The sequence below is a fragment of the Mustela nigripes genome, chromosome 17 (genome assembly GCF_022355385.1).
Source record: "Mustela nigripes isolate SB6536 chromosome 17, MUSNIG.SB6536, whole genome shotgun sequence".
Taxonomy (NCBI): Eukaryota; Metazoa; Chordata; class Mammalia; order Carnivora; family Mustelidae; genus Mustela; species Mustela nigripes.
Genome location: NC_081573.1, coordinates 10,293,339 through 10,308,988, shown reverse-complemented (window position 1 = coordinate 10,308,988; position 15,650 = coordinate 10,293,339). Strand labels below are relative to the sequence as shown.

Below are 15,650 nucleotides of genomic sequence, written 5' to 3'. Positions count from 1 at the left end.
GGGCCCTGGGCAGGGGTGTGGAGGGCAGGGGGATGGAGGAGGACCTGGGCAGGGCTGCAGAGGGCAGGGGTATGGAGGGAGCCCTAAACAGGGGTGCCAAGGGCAGGGGGCATGGAGAGGGTCATGGGCAGGGCTGTGGAGGGCATGGGCCTGGAGGGGGAGTCCTGGGCAGGGGTGCAGAGGACAGGTGACATGGAGAGGGACCTGGGCAGGGGTGTGGAGGGGGAGCCCTGGGCGGGGGTGCTGGGGCGGGGGTATGGAGGGCCTCTGATGCCAGCCTGTGCTGCCCCCCAGGACCTGTTCTTCCACTACACGTTCAACAACTTCCTGCATGCCCAAGTGGAGCTATGTGTCCGTGCCGTGCTGAGCGCCGGGCCTCCTTCCGACAGCAGCCTTGAGATCCCTGCCCCAAACCCCGCGGTGAAACACGTGCGCTGGGGCTCCCAGGTCCCCCTCCCTGTCCCCGTGGGTCCCCGTCTGTCCCCCTGTCCTGCTGCCGGTGCTTGCCAGGCAGCTTCATGGGCTGTGGGGGGCCAGGCGTCCAGCCTTGTCCTTAGGTTTGTCTGTCTGGGAGAATGGGGGATGCCATGCAGGTGGGTGGAGAGACAGAATGCCCTCTAGGACAAGGCCACGGTGTGGTGAGAGGGGCCTCAGGGAGGAGCTGTCCAGTAGCACGGTCAGGTCGCGGTCGCTGTGGGTGTCAGTGGCCAGGGGTGTGTGGAGGGGGATCTTCAGGTTTGCTGTGTTGGTGGAGGTGGGGGTGGAGTGAGCTGGAATGGCGGTGGACAGAGCCCGGGGGCGGGGGCTCGGGGCTGGGCTACAGCGGGTCTGGGGGTGCCCCGGCCCCGCCCCCACGCCCACTCTGCCCCCTCAGCTCCTGCAGCAGTGCCGCCTGGTGGAGCGCATCTTGACCTCCTGGGAGGAGAATGACCTTGTGCAGTGAGCGCTGGGGGCATTGCCTGCGCCGGGGGTGGGGGTGGGGAGGCCGAGGCGTGCGGGGCCACATCCATCTATCACTCTGGGCTCACCCAGGTCTGCCGGGGGCCCCCGCAAAGGCTACATGGGCCACCTGACGAGACTGGCCAACGCTCTGGTGCAGAACACAGAGAAGGGGCCCAACGCTGAGCAGCTGGGGCAGCTGCTGAAGGGTGAGGCACAGGGAGCGGCCGGCCCCGGGGCTGGGGGCAGGGTGTGCAGGGGTGCAGGCCGAGGGGCCCCTCACGCCGTCTCTCCCCTGTACCGAGCAGAATTGCCTGGTAAGCAGCAGGAGCAGTGGGAGGCCTTCGTGTCCGGACCCCTGGCGGAGACCAACAAGAAGAACACCGTGGACCTGGTGAGGTGCCTCTACCCTCTGTGAGGGTCTGCCCTCCGCCGCACCTCCCCGCACCCGCACCCTCCCCAGCCTGGTCCTCACCCCCTGCCCACCGCCCTGCCCCAGGTGAGCACCCACCACCTGCACTCCTCCAGCGACGACGAAGACGACCGGCTCAAGGAGTTCAACTTCCCTGAGGAGGCCGTGCTGCAGCAGGTGGGCTGGGGGCGGGGCGGGGGGGCGGCCTGTCCTGCCCAACCCCACCTGCCCCTGACCACCGCCCCTCTGCAGGCCTTCATGGACTTCCAGATGCAGCGCATGACCTCAGCCTTCATTGACCACTTTGGCTTCAATGACGAGGAGTTTGGGGAGCAGGAGGAGAGTGTGAAGTGAGTATGCCCTTCCATGGGAGGGCGGGGGCCCTTGCTGGGCCCAGGGCTCCTCCTGCCAGCCTTCCCGTGTCCTCCCTGCTTACCCCCATGGCTTGCCTGCCAGTCCTAGCATCGGGCCTTAGCCTGGAGAGCGGCCAGCCCTGCTTCTCGGTCCCTCCTTGGGGAGCAGTAGCTAAGGCCCTGGAGGGGAGCCCGGGTTGGGGCTGGGAACGAGGTGGTTCATGGTCTCGGTGCGGAGCTCACCCTGAGAGGCCCTGCGGGAAGGGCCATCAGAGCAGAAGGGGTTACTCTGAAGGCGTTTATGATGACCTGAGGGAAAGGGGAAGGACCAGCAGAGGGCAGGACAGGAGCATTCCTAATATGACACTGCAGGAAGCCAAGGGAGGGAGGCCAGGTGGCCCCTTAGGGGCAGGTTCCAGGGATAGGCAGTTGGGGCTTCAGCTGCTCCTGGGGTCCTCGTTGGCATCTGTTTTATCGTGGTACTTGTGCACTGGCACATTTCGGGTATCTTCCCATCATGTGCCCACCTTCCCTCTCGGCTCAGGGCTCAGGAGCCTAATTAAAGCTGGGGAGACCAAGGTATGTATGAGAGTGGATCGCTTCTGTGTAGCACAGTGGTCAGCTGCTGGCCTTTCTTGCCAGACAGGTCCCCCTTGGGGGCAGTAATGAGTTCTGTGTCTGCCAGGGTTCTGCTCAGCCCAGTGCCTGGTGTGTGGATGGTCCTAGAGCAGACCCCACCCAAGGGAGGACAGACCGACCACTGGATGGGTGCCGTGGGCACAGCCGGGCGTCCTCGGGGGTGAAACTGTTGCTGCCTCTGGTGCATAGTTGCCAGTGGGGTTAAAAAATATAAAAACCTTGGGCACCTGGGTGGCTCAGTGGGTTAAGCCTCTGCCTTCGGCTCAGGTCATGGTCTAAGGATCCTGGGATCGAGTCCCGCATCGGGCTCTCTGCTCGACAGGGAGCCTGCTTCCTCTTCTCTGTGCCTGCCTGTCTGCCTACTTGTGATCTCTGTCTGTCAAATAAATAAATAAAAATCTAAAAAAAAACCTATAAAAACCTTGAAAGGCATGAAATGTTCTAGAATGGAAGGTAGGTAAATATCTTTATAGCTTTAGGGCTGAACATCCGGCCCTGTGGGAATCATGTCCCCAGAGTCGGCTGTCCCACTCTGACCAATGGGTGGCGCTTGGCCCAGCCCGCTCTGGGCGGCTCTGCGCATTCGTGTGCCTGGAGGAGAGGCTGAGAGGACACGGTGTGGGAGCTTGGCCGTGTGGTGTGGACGCCGAGGTGACCCTCAGCTTGTTGACTCCCACTTATCCGTGGCCCTTTGTGGCCAAGTGTCTCCTGAATTAGATAAACAATAGAACACAGAGCCAGAGTGTGGATCCTCACCCAGACAGACAGCGCCCCTGGAGGACAGGAGTCAGGCTGTGGAACGAGCAGCAGCCGGGTTCTCGTCCGTAGTTAGCGCAGGAATTGTGCTTCTCTGAGGCTTTCCCGGAAAGTGGAGCCCAGGGAGCTGGGTGTCGCTGGCCCCTGTGGAAGACTGCGGGTCACCCTGCCCTTGAGACCTTGAGTCCAGGGTCCCAGCTGCAGGCTGGGCGTCAAGCTGTGTGTGCCGTGGCCTTGCACTTGGCGGAGGGGTGTTTGCAACACAGTGAACCGTGGCTGCCCGGTCTCCCCTGCTCTGTGTGCATGGCGTTGCAGGCTCGGTGGAGATGACAGGCTGGATGACAGCCATACCCCGGTCATGTCCCGTCATCTCTTTCATTGTTGTTTCTTGGACTTGGAGGCCCAGAGGCCTAGGGAAGCGTGGAACAGAGGTGGGGACAGACTGCTGAGCCGTGCATGGTTGTGACTCGATTCCTGGCTGCCATCCTGATGAATGACGGCCCCGTGAGTCCCGGACCCTTGCTCCCAGGGGACATGGGTGCCTGGATGGTCGCCTTGTCTGGGTAGATGCTGCCTCTTTCTCCAGACCGAGAGAAGCAGGCAGAGAGATGAGCTCCGTGGCCTGTCTGGGGCCACTCTGCCAGCTGCGTGGGTCTGAGGCTTGCGGCCCTCAGGGCACCCATGTGCGGGCAGAGACGGGCAGGTGGTGTGTCTCTCTTGGAGCTCAGCCGCCAGCTTGCTGGTTGGGCAGCCGGACAGATGCCTGGAATGGGTCACAGGTACTGATGGGAGGCCACGGATAAGCTGTAGCCCGTCAGCCGGTTTGCAGCTACAGGCCAGTGTGTAGCCGGTGTGCTGAGCCGACGCGGCAGGAGCTGCTGTGCCCTCCTCACTGCCCCCATGCCTCTCTCCTAGCGCGCCTTTCGACAAGACCGCCAACATCACCTTCTCCCTCAATGCCGACGACGAGAATGTGAGTGCTACCCATCCCTGGTGGTGAGGCGTCCGGGGTGGAGGGGGGACACGCCGTAGACTATGCCGCCCTGCACCCCGCAGCCCAATGCCAGCCTGCTGGAGATCTGCTACAAGGATCGCATCCAGCAGTTTGACGATGAGGAGGACGAGGAGGAGGACGAGGAGGAGGGCCAGGGCTCCGGGGAGTCTGACGAGGAGGACGGCGCCTGGCAGGGCAGTCAGCCGGCCAGGGGAGCCCGCCGGGGCCAGGCCCCAGGCATGCGGTGAGTCTGAGACCTGCTCAGCCCCAGCCCCAGTGTGGGAAGGAAGCGGGAAGGAGGGTGTGTTGCGCTCAGCTGAGGATCTAACCGCTTGTGTGCGGTTAGAAGTCAGTGGGAAGTCAGTGGGTATTTGATGTGTGGCCAGCCTCAGTGTGTGGCCGTCCACCCCCCCCTTCCTCCCTGGTCAGCTCGCACTCAGGGCTTCCCATCCGCTCTCTGTCCCTTCCTTGCAGTAATGGGAGAGCCGGGTAGAGTGTGGGTGAGCTGCCGCCTGCTCGTCATACACCTGCGGCGCTGGCTGGCCCCATGGCCACTGACTCAGTGGGCTCTGCCCCCTCGGCACAGACCTGTGTCTGCATCCGATCCCCCCATTGTGGCTCTGCCCCTGAGGCTGGCACAGGCCTGCCCTGTCCCCCTTGTGAGTCCACCGCCCTGGCAGCTGGGCTCATGTGTCGCTCCCACCTGCTGGGTGGCCAGGCTGGTGAGCCCAAGGTCACGGTTCACCCCTCATTCTCTTTCAAGCACTCGCTTGCTCTTGGTTTTCACTTCTTTTTTTTAAAGATTTTGTCAGAAAGAGAGAGTACAAGCAGAGGGAGTGGCAGGCAGGAGAGGGAGAAACAGGCTTTCTGCTCAGCAGGGAGCCCGATATGGGGCTCGATCCCAAAACCCTGGGATCGTGACCTGAGCTGAAGGCAGCTGCTCAACGGACTAAGCCCCCCAGGTGCCCCATGCTTTTCACTTTTTGATCCTGTCTTGAGCTAAGGTTTTGTGTGTGCTCTGAGGTGGGGTCCAGTCTCCTCCTGCATGTGCGATTGCCGACATCCCAGCATCTGTTGTCGGAGACTCCCCACTGAGTGCACCTGGCTGCACGTGTGTGGTTTGTCTTCTGGCCCCTCCAAGCCTGCTGGTCTTTATGCCAGGACCTCCCTGTCTCCATATCTGTCGTGGTAAGGTTTGAAGTCAGGAAGTGAGTTCTCCGACATGGTTGTCTGCTCAGGGTCCCTGGGGATCCTGTGGGACAGTTAGCGCCAGCCTGTTGACTTCAGCAGGGAAGCTGGTCCGGACTGGGAGGACTTGCCCTGAACCTCTAGGTCAGCCCAGAGACCTGGGAACCGTATCCCATCTTCCAGTCCCTGAGCATGGAACGTCTTTCCGTTTACTTAGGTCTCTCTTAGAGAATAAGCTTTGTACTTCCTTTGTTCAAGTTTTTCCTGCATCTTTTACATAAGTGGAATTTTGAGATTGTCGCAAGCATAGAGAAATACAGTGGATGTTGGTACATGGACGTCGAGCCCTGCGGAGCTCACTCACTGTGACAGTTAAGCGATTCCCTGGGGTCTCCTGGCTGCAGTCAGGCCACCTGCTAACAGAGTCTGCCTCCTCTTCCAGTGCAGACGTTTTTCATGTCATGGTTTTGCTTCCTTGCACAGCAGTGTGGTCCTGAGCAGGGTGGCGAGTAGACCCGTCTTGCTCCTGACCTTGGGGGGTGGCTGGTCTTCCCGCACAGATGGGGTGGGGGGTCGTGGGTTTGGGAGATGCCCCCTTCTCTCCCGTTTGTTGAGTGTCTTTCTCGTCAGCTATGTTCAGCGATGTGCACGGGGGTCCCTTTCCCTGCAGTGACCAGAAAGACCGCACATGTGGTGTGCTCAGCCCTTCCGCAGTTGGTGGCCACGTGGGCCAGGTGGACCTTCCCTGGCTCGGGCCCTGTGTCAATCCATGTTTACACTGTAGTGGTGGAGCCTGCGTGTGCGGGATGCTGCTCTCGGTGCCCCCACGCTTGTTGTAGGCAGAGGGAGAGTGTCTTGTTGGCCCTCAGCCCTCAGGAGGAGCGCCCAGGATGAGGCGGACTCTGGTGGAGGGCTGCCATCCGCCTCCCCATGCCCTGTGCCCAGTGAGGCCCTGACCGGTCTGTCCTGTGGCTTCCCCGCTGTCCCCGCTCCTCCATCCCTTGTGTCAGCGCAGCTGCTGATGGGTGGTTTCCGGGCAGGAGCGGAGGCAGCACAGACAGCGAGGAGGACGACGAGGACGACGAGGAGGACGAGGAGGATGGCGATGGCCGTGTGGCTGGTGGGGGGGCCAGACCCCCTTCTTATCCTGGCCCCGGCCCCCAGCCTCTGGGTGGGTGAATGCACAGGGTGGGGGGTGGGTGACGGGGTGCACACGGGCCGTCTGCCTCCTGTGCTCACCCTCTTCCCTCACCCCTGCCCAGGCTCCAGCCGGACAGCCGCCTTTGACCCAGTGCCTATAGACGCCCTGACTGGCCCCCGAGACTCTGGGGAGAAGGAGCCGTGCTCTGGGCTCCTCACCCCACGGGGGTCCCTTGGCGTATCACAGGACCTCCCCGCCCTGAGCCTGGCCAGCCCTGTGGCCCACTCTGCCCCACAGCTCAGGTAAGGGCCTGGCGGGCGCCCAGGTCCTGGGTCCCTCGGGCTAAAGCGCTGACCCCAGCTGGCCCTCGGGCTGCTTCTCTTGTACCCCAGGTCTCAGGACCCCGCGTCCCCTTCAGCACCTCAGGAAGCCCCAGATGGCAGTGACGTAGCGGAACCCTCGGGTGAGCTGGCCAGCCCTACCTGCTCTCCCCGTTGTCCCCTGGCCTTGTGCACCTGCTATGGGCTGGAGCAGGGCGCCTGGCCCGCACCACACTCTCTGAGCCTTGCGTCTCCTGGCTTCTCTCCGCACAGCCTCCTGCCAGGCCTTGGTTAGCGTCGGGGACCTCCAGGCCACACTCAGAGGGACACGCTCCACCCCCAGCTCCTTGGACAGGTGACCGGCTGGGACCCCTGGTGGGACCCCCCCCAGGTCTGCACCACTGCCTGGGGCCTCATAGCAGCTGAGGGTCGGATGCTGTGCCCATGCCCACGTGTGGGTGCCCTAGAGGCCCTGGAGCCTGGGGCAGCCTGCTTCGCTCCAGGGGCAGAAAGGCTTCCAGAAGGGGGCAGGCAGCATGTGGAGCCTGCGCCCCAGCCTTGAGCTCCTCCTGCTTGGGGTGGCTCCCTGGATCTTTGATAAGGGGGGACTACCCTGGCCATGGGCCTCTTCCTGCAGGCACAGGGGACGTAGGGGTCAGGAGGGGGTTGGTGACAATGACCCTGCTGATGCCTGCATCCCCCACACAGTGCAACCGGAGACCCTGCTACCTCGGTCCCAGCCCCTGGGGCCTGCCAGCACCCCCAGACCACAGAGGGGGAGAGGAGCCCAGAGCCCTCGGGGCCCCCCCAAAGCCAGAGGTGAGCACAGGGCGGCCTCCCAGGGCAGCTGGTGTCCTGGCGGGGAGACCCTGAACTTTCTATGTTTCTCTTGCCCTGCAGTGCCCAGGCCCCTGAGCCGCCTCCGATGCCCAACGGCTCTGCCCCAGGAGGGCCAGCATCCCTGGGCTCCCAGTGAGTGGCGAGGGCTGCATGGGTAGTGGGGGTGCTGGGGGGGCAGGTTGGGGGCAGCGGGTTCCTCACGCAGCTCTCCCTCTTGGTTCCCAGGTAACTGCCTGGTCCCGGTGGTGGCGGCTAACTCCTCCGTCCTCCACTTGGACCCTCCGGAGTTGGGGCAGGGCGGGTCCCATGATGGCCCTGTTGCCCCATCACCGCTCCCCACCCTGTCCGCCCCCACATGCTCTCCTCTGGACTCCCAGGAGCCTGGCGCCAGGGAGACAGGCCCTCGTCCACCCCCATTTGCACTGAGAAAAGAAATTATGGAGTTATGTCTCCGAGAATAAAGAAACAGAGTTGAGAAGAAAGAAAGGAGAGAGAGAGAGAGAGAGACCTATATTATATATTATATATGGAGAGAGCGAGCGGGTGGGTGGAGAGCCAGGAGGCGGCCCGGACGGGCGGGGCAGCAAGTGGGACCTGCATCCCCTCTCAGTGGGGGCTGTGTTGGGGGCCGTCGTCCACCCTCCCCTCCCACCACGCCCAAAGCCTCCGGTGCAGTGCCCACACCCGCACTCGGCTCAGGCCCGCCTCCAGGGAGGGCCCGAGTGGGGGCCGTGCCTTTGCCCAAACCCTTGCCCTGGACCCTGCACTTTGACCCAGGCTGGGAGCTAAAGGACCCTCTGCCTCGCCCTGCTGGTTCTGTGGGAGCTGGTGGTCCCCGTCCAAGGGGGTCTTTCGGTGACATTCCCGTGGGGCCCCACTGCACTCACTGAGACTGCCCCCTCTGCACCTCCCACAGACCCTGGGGCGGGTAGGTTGGCAGGGGTCTGGCTGGGGTCCCCTTCCCATGCCCAAGGGTCTGGGGTCCAGCCCAGCTGCCAAGTGACCTTGTCCCAGCTCCCTCTTCCCAGGCTGGCGTGAGTGTGCGTGTGTTCGTGCCGAGCTTCTATTTCGTATTGCAAATATAAATAAAGACCGTTTAAGATTCCTGCTCAGACTATGAGTTCTGGGGCCGGGGCCCTGGGCTGTCCCTGTGCCCTGCCTTGGGCCTTGAGTTCTGGGACCTGGGGCTGGGAGGCCTGGGCTGTCCCTGCACCCTGGCCTTGGGCCTTGAGTTCTGGGACCTGGGGCTGAGGCCCTGGACTGTCCCTATCCCCTGCCGCGGGCCTTGAGTTTTGGGACCTGAGGCCGGGGGGGCCCGAGCTGTCCCTGTGCTCTGGCCTTGGGACCTCAGGCCTTTCCTCAGTCCCAGGGTGTAGTCCTCAGAGTGCAGTTGGGCTCCTGGACTTCCATGTTCTGCTGAGGGTAGGGTCACTTGTGCTTAGACCAGGAAAGAATGTCCTGGGAGGAGGAACAGAGCCCTGCCCAGTCTTGTCTGGGGCCTTGTCCCCATAAGCTGTTTCCTGGGGTCCCCTTCGTGCTCCTGGCCCTGTGTGTCCTGGGTCCATATACCCTCCAGGAGGTGGCAGGCCAGTCTCCAGCCTTGGGGAGGGTGACATGGCTGGGTGACCTTGTGGAAGTGATGTCTCCTGAGCCTTTTCTCCTGCGGTGGAGCCGTGGGCGCCTGGGGGTGGCCAGCCCCCCAACATAGGTGGGCACGTGGTAAGCTGTTCCTGCCAAAACCAGAGTTACAGGCGAGCCGAATGCACTCGTAGGATGTGCTCGTGAAGCTGCAGCCAGCGTGCCGTGAGGACCTCGTTGGACTCCGCACTAGCACATGTTCCCTTGGGGGGATCCGTGGCGGGGGGGCGGTGTGGGTCAGTGGAGGCCACATTGTGGGGGGGATTGATGGGCCAGAGCCCAGGAGACTCCCCTGGGTGGCCTGCTGGGGGGACGGTGGGTGGGCGTCCTTCCCCACACGCTGGCCAGGGCTGACCTGACCTTGGGGCTGATGGCGGTCAGCACCAACCCTCCACCCCCTGCCCCAGAGTTCCGGGTGCAGGGGAACGTGTAGGAATCCCACACCGGGTCCCTCTCAGTTGGTGGGGCATGGGACAATGGGAGGAGAGTATATGGCCTCATACCTCCTGGGCAGCTGAGGGGAATCCGGGTCTGGGGGGGCAGGGTGCTGGGGGGGGAGGAGGGACCCTGGGTGCCAAGTGGGCACCTTATCAGTGGTGCCAGGCGGGGCCATCCCCAGGGTGGGGGCAGCATCTCCCTGGGCCCTGTTATCAGCCCCAGAGTCCACAGGACGCTCCTCGGGTTAACATGTAACCACATGCTGTCCCCTCCACCCCCAGAGCCACCCGCGCTCACACAGGTGCCATTCTGGGGGGTCAATGGCCAACATGGGCGCTCAGGAGGAGGGTCTGCCTGGAAAGCCTTGCTTTTTAGCCCAAGTGAGAGACGCCAGGTGTGGGAGAGGTTTGGGCCTGGGTGCTGGGGAATCCGAGCAGCCTGCGGGAATTGGGGGTCCTGCTCTCAGGTTGCTGGGCTCCCTGTGGGTCGTGACTCGGGTTCCTGGGTGGGAGTACAGTGACCCCGACCTGAGTCCTGGCTGCGGGGCGCCTGCCCCCTGGGAATTCGCTGACCCCCTTGTCTCCCAAAGCAGCCGCGCCTGTGCCTGCGGTTGAGCCCCTTCTTTGTCACCTGTGCTGCCTACTTCCTCCTCTGGATCCCTCAAGACCAGCCGTCTTGGGTCGGCGCCCTCGTCAAGTGCCTGCCGGTGCTTTGCCTGGCCGGGTCCCTGCAAGCTGCGTGCCAAGGCACCGGCCACCGCGTGCTCCTGCAGGGGGCCCTTCTGTGCTCGGCCGTGGGTGATGCCTGCCTCATCTGGCCCGACGCCTTCCTCTCTGGTGAGCAGGGTGGCCCCAGGCTCTCGCAGAACCCTCCTTCCCCTCGGGGGGTTGGGTCTTAGAAGGTGTGAGTGGCCCGGAGGGACAGAGCGGGGCTTTGGGTGCTGTGGTCTGGAGTAGCTGGTTGAGGATGGTCACACCAAGGAGTTCCCGTCTTGAAGAGGGCACAGGAGCCCAGGCAGGGGAACAGCAAGTGCAAGGGCCCTGGGGTGGGCAGGATGGGTAGGTGGATGGAGCCAAGTGGGGAGCAGAGCGAAATGGGGAGCTGGCGGGCAGTGGCAAGCAGAGTAAGGATGGGATGCAAGTGTGCATCTTAAGGTCACTTTGGGCCCGAGGGCAGGGTGAGGGGAACCCCCACAGGGAGTCCGATGTGGTGGGTGGGGGGGGTAGGGGGCTGGCCGGTGTGGATGCTGCTGCTGGGCAGTCCGTCCCCTCGGGCTCTGCACCGGAGGTGGCCACCAGGGAGTGACCGGTCCTGTGTCCTCTAGGCGTGGCTGCCTTCACTGTGGCCCACCTGCTCTACCTCTGGGCCTTTGGCCTCACTCCGCTGCGGCCTGGCCTCCTGCTGTCCATCGCTCTGGTCTCCATGCCATACTACGGCCTCCTGCTGCTCCACCTCCCAGCCAGCATGGTCCCAGCGCTGGCGGTCTACTCCCTGGTCCTGGGCTCCATGCTGTGGTGCGGCCTGGCCAGCGGCGGGAGTGTCCGCGGGGGGGCCCTGCTTTTCACGCTCTCAGATATGGTGCTGGCGTGGGACACCTTCGTCCAGCCGCTGCCACATGCCCGCCTTGTGGTCATGATCACCTACTACGCTGCCCAGCTCCTCATCACCCTGTCGGCCTTCCAGAGCCCCCGGCCCAAGACCCACTGACCAGGGGCCCGGATGGACCGGCGGCGCCCTGTGGCCTCTGGCAAGGCCCCCACAGACCCCGGGCTCCTGGACTCCTGCCTGCAAGTGCCTGTGCGGCTCGGGACCCATGAGAACCGTCTGTGGAAAACCACATCCACCGCCGATTCCCTGTGGCCGCCTTCCCTCTGCTCTGACCGCAGCCTCCCACCTGCCTCCCCTGGGCACCTGCCCCCTTCCCTGCGGCCCTGATCTAGTTCATGCCCAAGTAAAGCGGACATTGAAACAGTGACATCTCCATTATTTGGGGGAGGGGCCTCAGGGGAGGGCTGCTCACAGAAAAGAACAGCAAAGCATTCTTTCTTATTTTTAAAATTTTAATTGTATTTTTTTAAGGGTTTTTTTTTGTCTTTTTTTTTTTTTTTTTTTTTTTGTCAGAGTGAGTGAGCACAGGCAGACAGAGTGGCAGGCAGAGGCAGAGGGAGAAGCAGGCTTCCTGCTGAGCAAGGAGTCCGATGTGGTACTCCATCCCAGCACGCTGGGATCATGACCTGAGCCGAAGGCAGCCGCTTAACCAACTGAGCCACCCAGGTGTCCCAATTTTAATTGTATTTTTTTTTTTTTAATATTTATTTGAGAGAGAGAGGGAGACAGCAAGAGAGAGCAGGGGCAGAGGGAGCAGCAGACAGGGAGAAGCAGGTTCCATCCCAGGACCCCAGGACCATGACCTGGGCTGAAGTCAGATGCTTAATGACTGAGCCACCCAGGTGCCCCTATTTTTTTAAATACATGTATGTATGTATGTATGTATGTATGTAGAGAGTGAGCAGTGGGGAGGGGCAGAGGGAGAGAAGCTCAAGCAGACCCCCTGCTGAGCACAGAGCCTGATATGGGGCTCATTCTCACAACCCTGAGATCACGACTTGAGCCAAAACCAAAGTCTGCTTAACTGACTGGGCCACCCAGGTGCCCCTTTTGTTTTCTGAAGCCACTAAGGTCCGTTGGAACTGTTTTCACATGTACCATTCAGGGACATGAGGTCCATCCCCAGTGTTAGGCCCTGAATCTGCCCTTTGCAGCCATTCCTGTGGCAACCTTGCTGCGAGCTGTACCCGGGTCCCCCGTTCATACAGGTCAGCATTGCTGACTATGCGTGGGCCTGGGGAACATGGGTCCCCACAGGACAATAAGGAGAGGAAGGGGGTCAGGGACTGGTGGTGGCGGGTGACAAGGTTGGCGGCTGGTGGCGGCCTGAGCAGGGATGGCATGGGAGGTCATAGAAGGAGTGGCTGAGACAATAGAACTCCGTGTCTTCTGGTCCTGGAGGCCAGAAGGCCCGGATCAAGGTGTCAGTTGGCTGGGTTCCTGCTATGGGAGTCCATGCCTATCACACTCTGGAAATGGCCGGCCTGGGGTGCCAGGGTGGCCCCATGTGTTGAACGTCTGACTCTTGACTTCGGCTCAGGTCATGGTCTCGGGGTCCTGGGATGGATCCCCGTGTCTGGCTCCACGCTCTCTCTCTCCTTCTGCCCCTCCACTCCGCTCCTCTCTCTATCTAAAAACAAATAAGCAAATCTTAAAAAGAAAGAAAAAAGAAATGGCAGACTTAAAAATGGAGGACAGACCCATGGTTGCTGGGAGATAAAGATCCGGGACAGTCAAATATAGAAGGAGGTGGCTCAAGGTCATTCCTCGGTGACAGGGCAGGGTCATATCTTGACTGGTGGTTGTTCCACGGTTCTTTGCATAGATTAAAATTGGACAGCACTACACACACACACACACACACACACATACACACGTTGTTAAAACAACAGCTGTGAAACCTGAAGAATGAGGTCTGGAGCCGGGCAACGGCATTCTACCACTATCGAGCTCTTGCATTTGATAGCAAATTTTATGTGCCTGAGATGTTACCACGGGGGTTAGTGGAACAAAGCTCACAGGGGGCCTCTTGTACTATTTTTTTGCAACTTCCTGAGAGTCTTAAATAATTTCAAAACAAATTGTCGAAGAAAATGTGGAAATTTATTCATCAAAAACGCAAAACAAAACCCACCAAAGATGAACTATTTCTCTTCCCCCTTCTTCCTCTCCCTTTTCCTTCACTTTTGGGACATATCAGTCCTAAAGCCATTTGATGGGGATGAGCCACATAGGCGTTCATGAATGGTGGTGGTCGTGGGACCAGGCAGGGATCCATTGTGGGGCGTCAGGTGCAAGTGGCGTGGGGGGTGTGTGTGTTCACGTGGTGGGTGGGCCCGTGTGCAGAGTCTGTGAGACTGAGCAGATGAGAAGGGTTTCACACGGGCCAGGAGCAGAGGGTGGAAAAGGGAGCATATACAGGAGGCTTGCTTGTGGAAATACATTTATGAAGTCTACACAGGCTAGATGCGCTCTAGCAGAGAAAGGAGTTCATACTACAGAGAAGAAGTGAGTGAGTTCCACGTGAAAAGATGGCCAATGTCATTGGTCATTGAGGAAATGCCAATCAAAACCAGGAGGTACCACCTCTCCACCATCAGGGCTGGTGATGGTCAGAAAAAATCAGAGGTGTTGGCAAGGGTGGGAAAAATGGGAGCCCTTGGGCGCCACTGGTGGGATGGAAGACAGAGCAGCCATGGTGGGAAACAGCATGGCAGTTCCCAAAACAACTAAACACGAATGATGTGTTTATGATCGAGCAATTCCACTAAAGGGAATATACCTGAAATAATTGGAAGCAGGGTCCCGAAGAGATATTTTTTTTAAAAGATTTTATGTATTTATTTGACAGAGAGAAATCACAAGTAGATGGAGAGGCAGGCAGAGAGAGAGAGAGAGGGAAGCAGGCTCCCTGCTGAGCAGAGAGCCCGATGTGGGATTCAATCCCAGGAACCTGAGATCATGACCCGAGCCGAAGGCAGTGGCTTAACCCACTGAGCCACCCAGGTGCCCCGCCGAAGTGATATTTGTACACCCATGTTCAAAGCAGCATTATTCACAATATCCAAGAGGTGGGAGCAACCCAAGCGTCCATCGACACATGAATGAATAAACAAAATGGAGGCCGTCTTGTATATGTATGTAGAGCAGAGGATCACTCACCAGCTGGTGGTGACTTGTCCCGAGCCTCACTGATGGCCCCCACCTCCTCCACCCCCACTGCTGACAAAGGAGCTTGGGCTGCCCTCCCCCTGAGCCTCCAGGGAGTTCCTTGTAGAGGACTTGTGGGGTTCACTGTAGAGCTGATGGGAAACACACATTGTGGGACTTGTGGATGGGCTTGGGGCAGATGAAGGGGCAAGGCACTGTCTGATGTCCTGCCCCTAAGAGGCCTGTCTTCCCCCTTCTAGCAACCAACCCAGTCAGAAGCCTAAAGGTAGAGGCTCAGCCTAGCAGTTCCATCACTCTGAGAAGGGGGTGGTCCCTGAGGGTCTAGGCCCTCAGCTATACCTCCATGGGATCCAGTGGTCTAGGGAGAGCATCTCAGGTGGTCCTCATAGCACTGTAGACACCTGGGTTGTGATGGATGCACTTGAACTCTAACTTTGAATGAATTCTTAATGTGGGCTAAACAGGACAGAGTGAGCAGCTCCAGGGAGACCCCCTGTGTGTCTGCAGGTGACAAATGACCCTCCCTTGGGCTGACCCTCCCAAAGAGAAAGAGAAAGGTCATTGCATTTGATTCCCGAGGCCCCCACAACGAAGTACCCCCAACTGGGGGCTTAAGGCAACAGAAACATGTTGTCTCACAGTTCTGGAGGCTGGAATTCCAAAATTGAGGTGTTCTCACGCTCTCTTTGGAGCCTCAAACATCTTTTCTCACCTCTTCTGGTATCTGGGGATGGCTGGAAATCTCTGGCATTCCTTGGTTTGGAGACTCATCATGCCCGTCTCTGCCTCTGGCTTCTTATGATGTTCTTCCTGTTTGTGTCCAAATTTCTCTCTCCTTCTAAGGACACCAGTCATTCAATTTGGGGCTCACTCTACTCCATGGGAGCTCATCTTTACTTGACTATGTCTGCGAAGACCCTTATCTCCAGACAAGGTCACATTCCCAGGCACCAGGGGTTAGGACCTGGACATAAGACAACCCACGCAGTCAGCAAGGTGAGGACTCGCCAAGACCACTCCCGGCTTCAGAAGAAGCTACTCACTTGGCAGCTCCCAACAGGGTCATGAATCTGCACAAGGAAGCTCAGACCGGCAGCTCCATCACCCTGTGATGGAAGGTCCCACTAACCCCCATTCTCAGGCCTACACATACTGGGTCCAGTGGGCTGCTGGGGAACATCCCCAAGGACACCATGACCCCCGAGGACATCAG

At 60.3% G+C, this 15,650-nt stretch overlaps 3 protein-coding genes across 11 annotated transcripts in view; all 3 read left to right on the top strand.

The window, feature by feature from the left end:
• The window catches only part of PPP6R1 (protein phosphatase 6 regulatory subunit 1), a 21,142-nt gene extending 12,455 nt beyond the window's left edge, over nt 1-8,687 (top strand). For 5 of the 6 annotated variants that reach the window (XM_059383314.1, XM_059383315.1, XM_059383313.1 and 2 more), the window contains 15 exons: nt 295-429; nt 875-939; nt 1,033-1,148; nt 1,248-1,338; nt 1,444-1,528; nt 1,604-1,701; nt 4,015-4,072; nt 4,156-4,337; nt 6,322-6,452; nt 6,544-6,724; nt 6,815-6,885; nt 7,016-7,097; nt 7,451-7,561; nt 7,643-7,714; nt 7,808-8,687. In XM_059383314.1, the coding sequence (XP_059239297.1) occupies nt 295-429; nt 875-939; nt 1,033-1,148; nt 1,248-1,338; nt 1,444-1,528; nt 1,604-1,701; nt 4,015-4,072; nt 4,156-4,337; nt 6,322-6,452; nt 6,544-6,724; nt 6,815-6,885; nt 7,016-7,097; nt 7,451-7,561; nt 7,643-7,714; nt 7,808-7,811 (1,482 nt within the window). In that variant the 3' untranslated portion in view covers nt 7,812-8,687. Of the gene's footprint in view, nt 1-294; nt 430-874; nt 940-1,032; nt 1,149-1,247; nt 1,339-1,443; nt 1,529-1,603; nt 1,702-4,014; nt 4,073-4,155; nt 4,338-6,321; nt 6,453-6,543; nt 6,725-6,814; nt 6,886-7,015; nt 7,098-7,450; nt 7,562-7,642; nt 7,719-7,807 lie in introns of those variants that run through there. The other variant, XM_059383311.1, reaches the window with a different exon arrangement.
• Nucleotides 8,688-9,817: 1,130 nt separating this feature from the next.
• On the top strand, nt 9,818-11,630 carry TMEM86B (transmembrane protein 86B). Of its 4 annotated transcripts, none has more exons than XM_059381245.1 (3): nt 9,818-10,052; nt 10,248-10,494; nt 10,983-11,630. In XM_059381245.1, the coding sequence occupies exons 1-3, from the start codon at nt 9,918-9,920 to the stop codon at nt 11,363-11,365; spliced, it is 765 nt and encodes a 254-aa protein (XP_059237228.1). In that variant the 5' UTR covers nt 9,818-9,917; the 3' UTR covers nt 11,366-11,630. The 4 variants fall into 4 exon arrangements, with proteins under 4 accessions (XP_059237228.1, XP_059237229.1, XP_059237230.1 ...); XM_059381246.1 differs by having other exon boundaries at nt 9,819-10,052; nt 10,251-10,494; XM_059381247.1 differs by having other exon boundaries at nt 9,881-10,038.
• Nucleotides 11,378-15,650, top strand: part of LOC132005894 (receptor-type tyrosine-protein phosphatase H-like) — a 5,874-nt gene continuing 1,601 nt past the window's right edge. The window contains 3 exon segments of the mRNA XM_059383405.1: nt 11,378-11,455; nt 12,421-12,494; nt 15,426-15,650. The exon segment at nt 15,426-15,650 is cut by the window's right edge and continues 146 nt beyond it. Of these exon segments, the coding sequence (XP_059239388.1) occupies nt 11,378-11,455; nt 12,421-12,494; nt 15,426-15,650 (377 nt within the window).

What these genes read in the sequence shown, in the direction of transcription:
- TMEM86B (XM_059381245.1), top strand. Translation starts at nt 9,918, where the DNA reads ATGCTGTCCCCTCCACCCCCAGAGCCACCCGCGCTCACACAGGTGCCA. An exon ending in GCCCAAGTGAGAGACGCCAG is followed by an intron (nt 10,053 to 10,247) that starts GTGTGGGAGAGG and finishes TGTCTCCCAAAG; the next exon opens with CAGCCGCGCCTGTGCCTGCG. An exon ending in GCCCGACGCCTTCCTCTCTG is followed by an intron (nt 10,495 to 10,982) that starts GTGAGCAGGGTG and finishes TGTGTCCTCTAG; the next exon opens with GCGTGGCTGCCTTCACTGTG.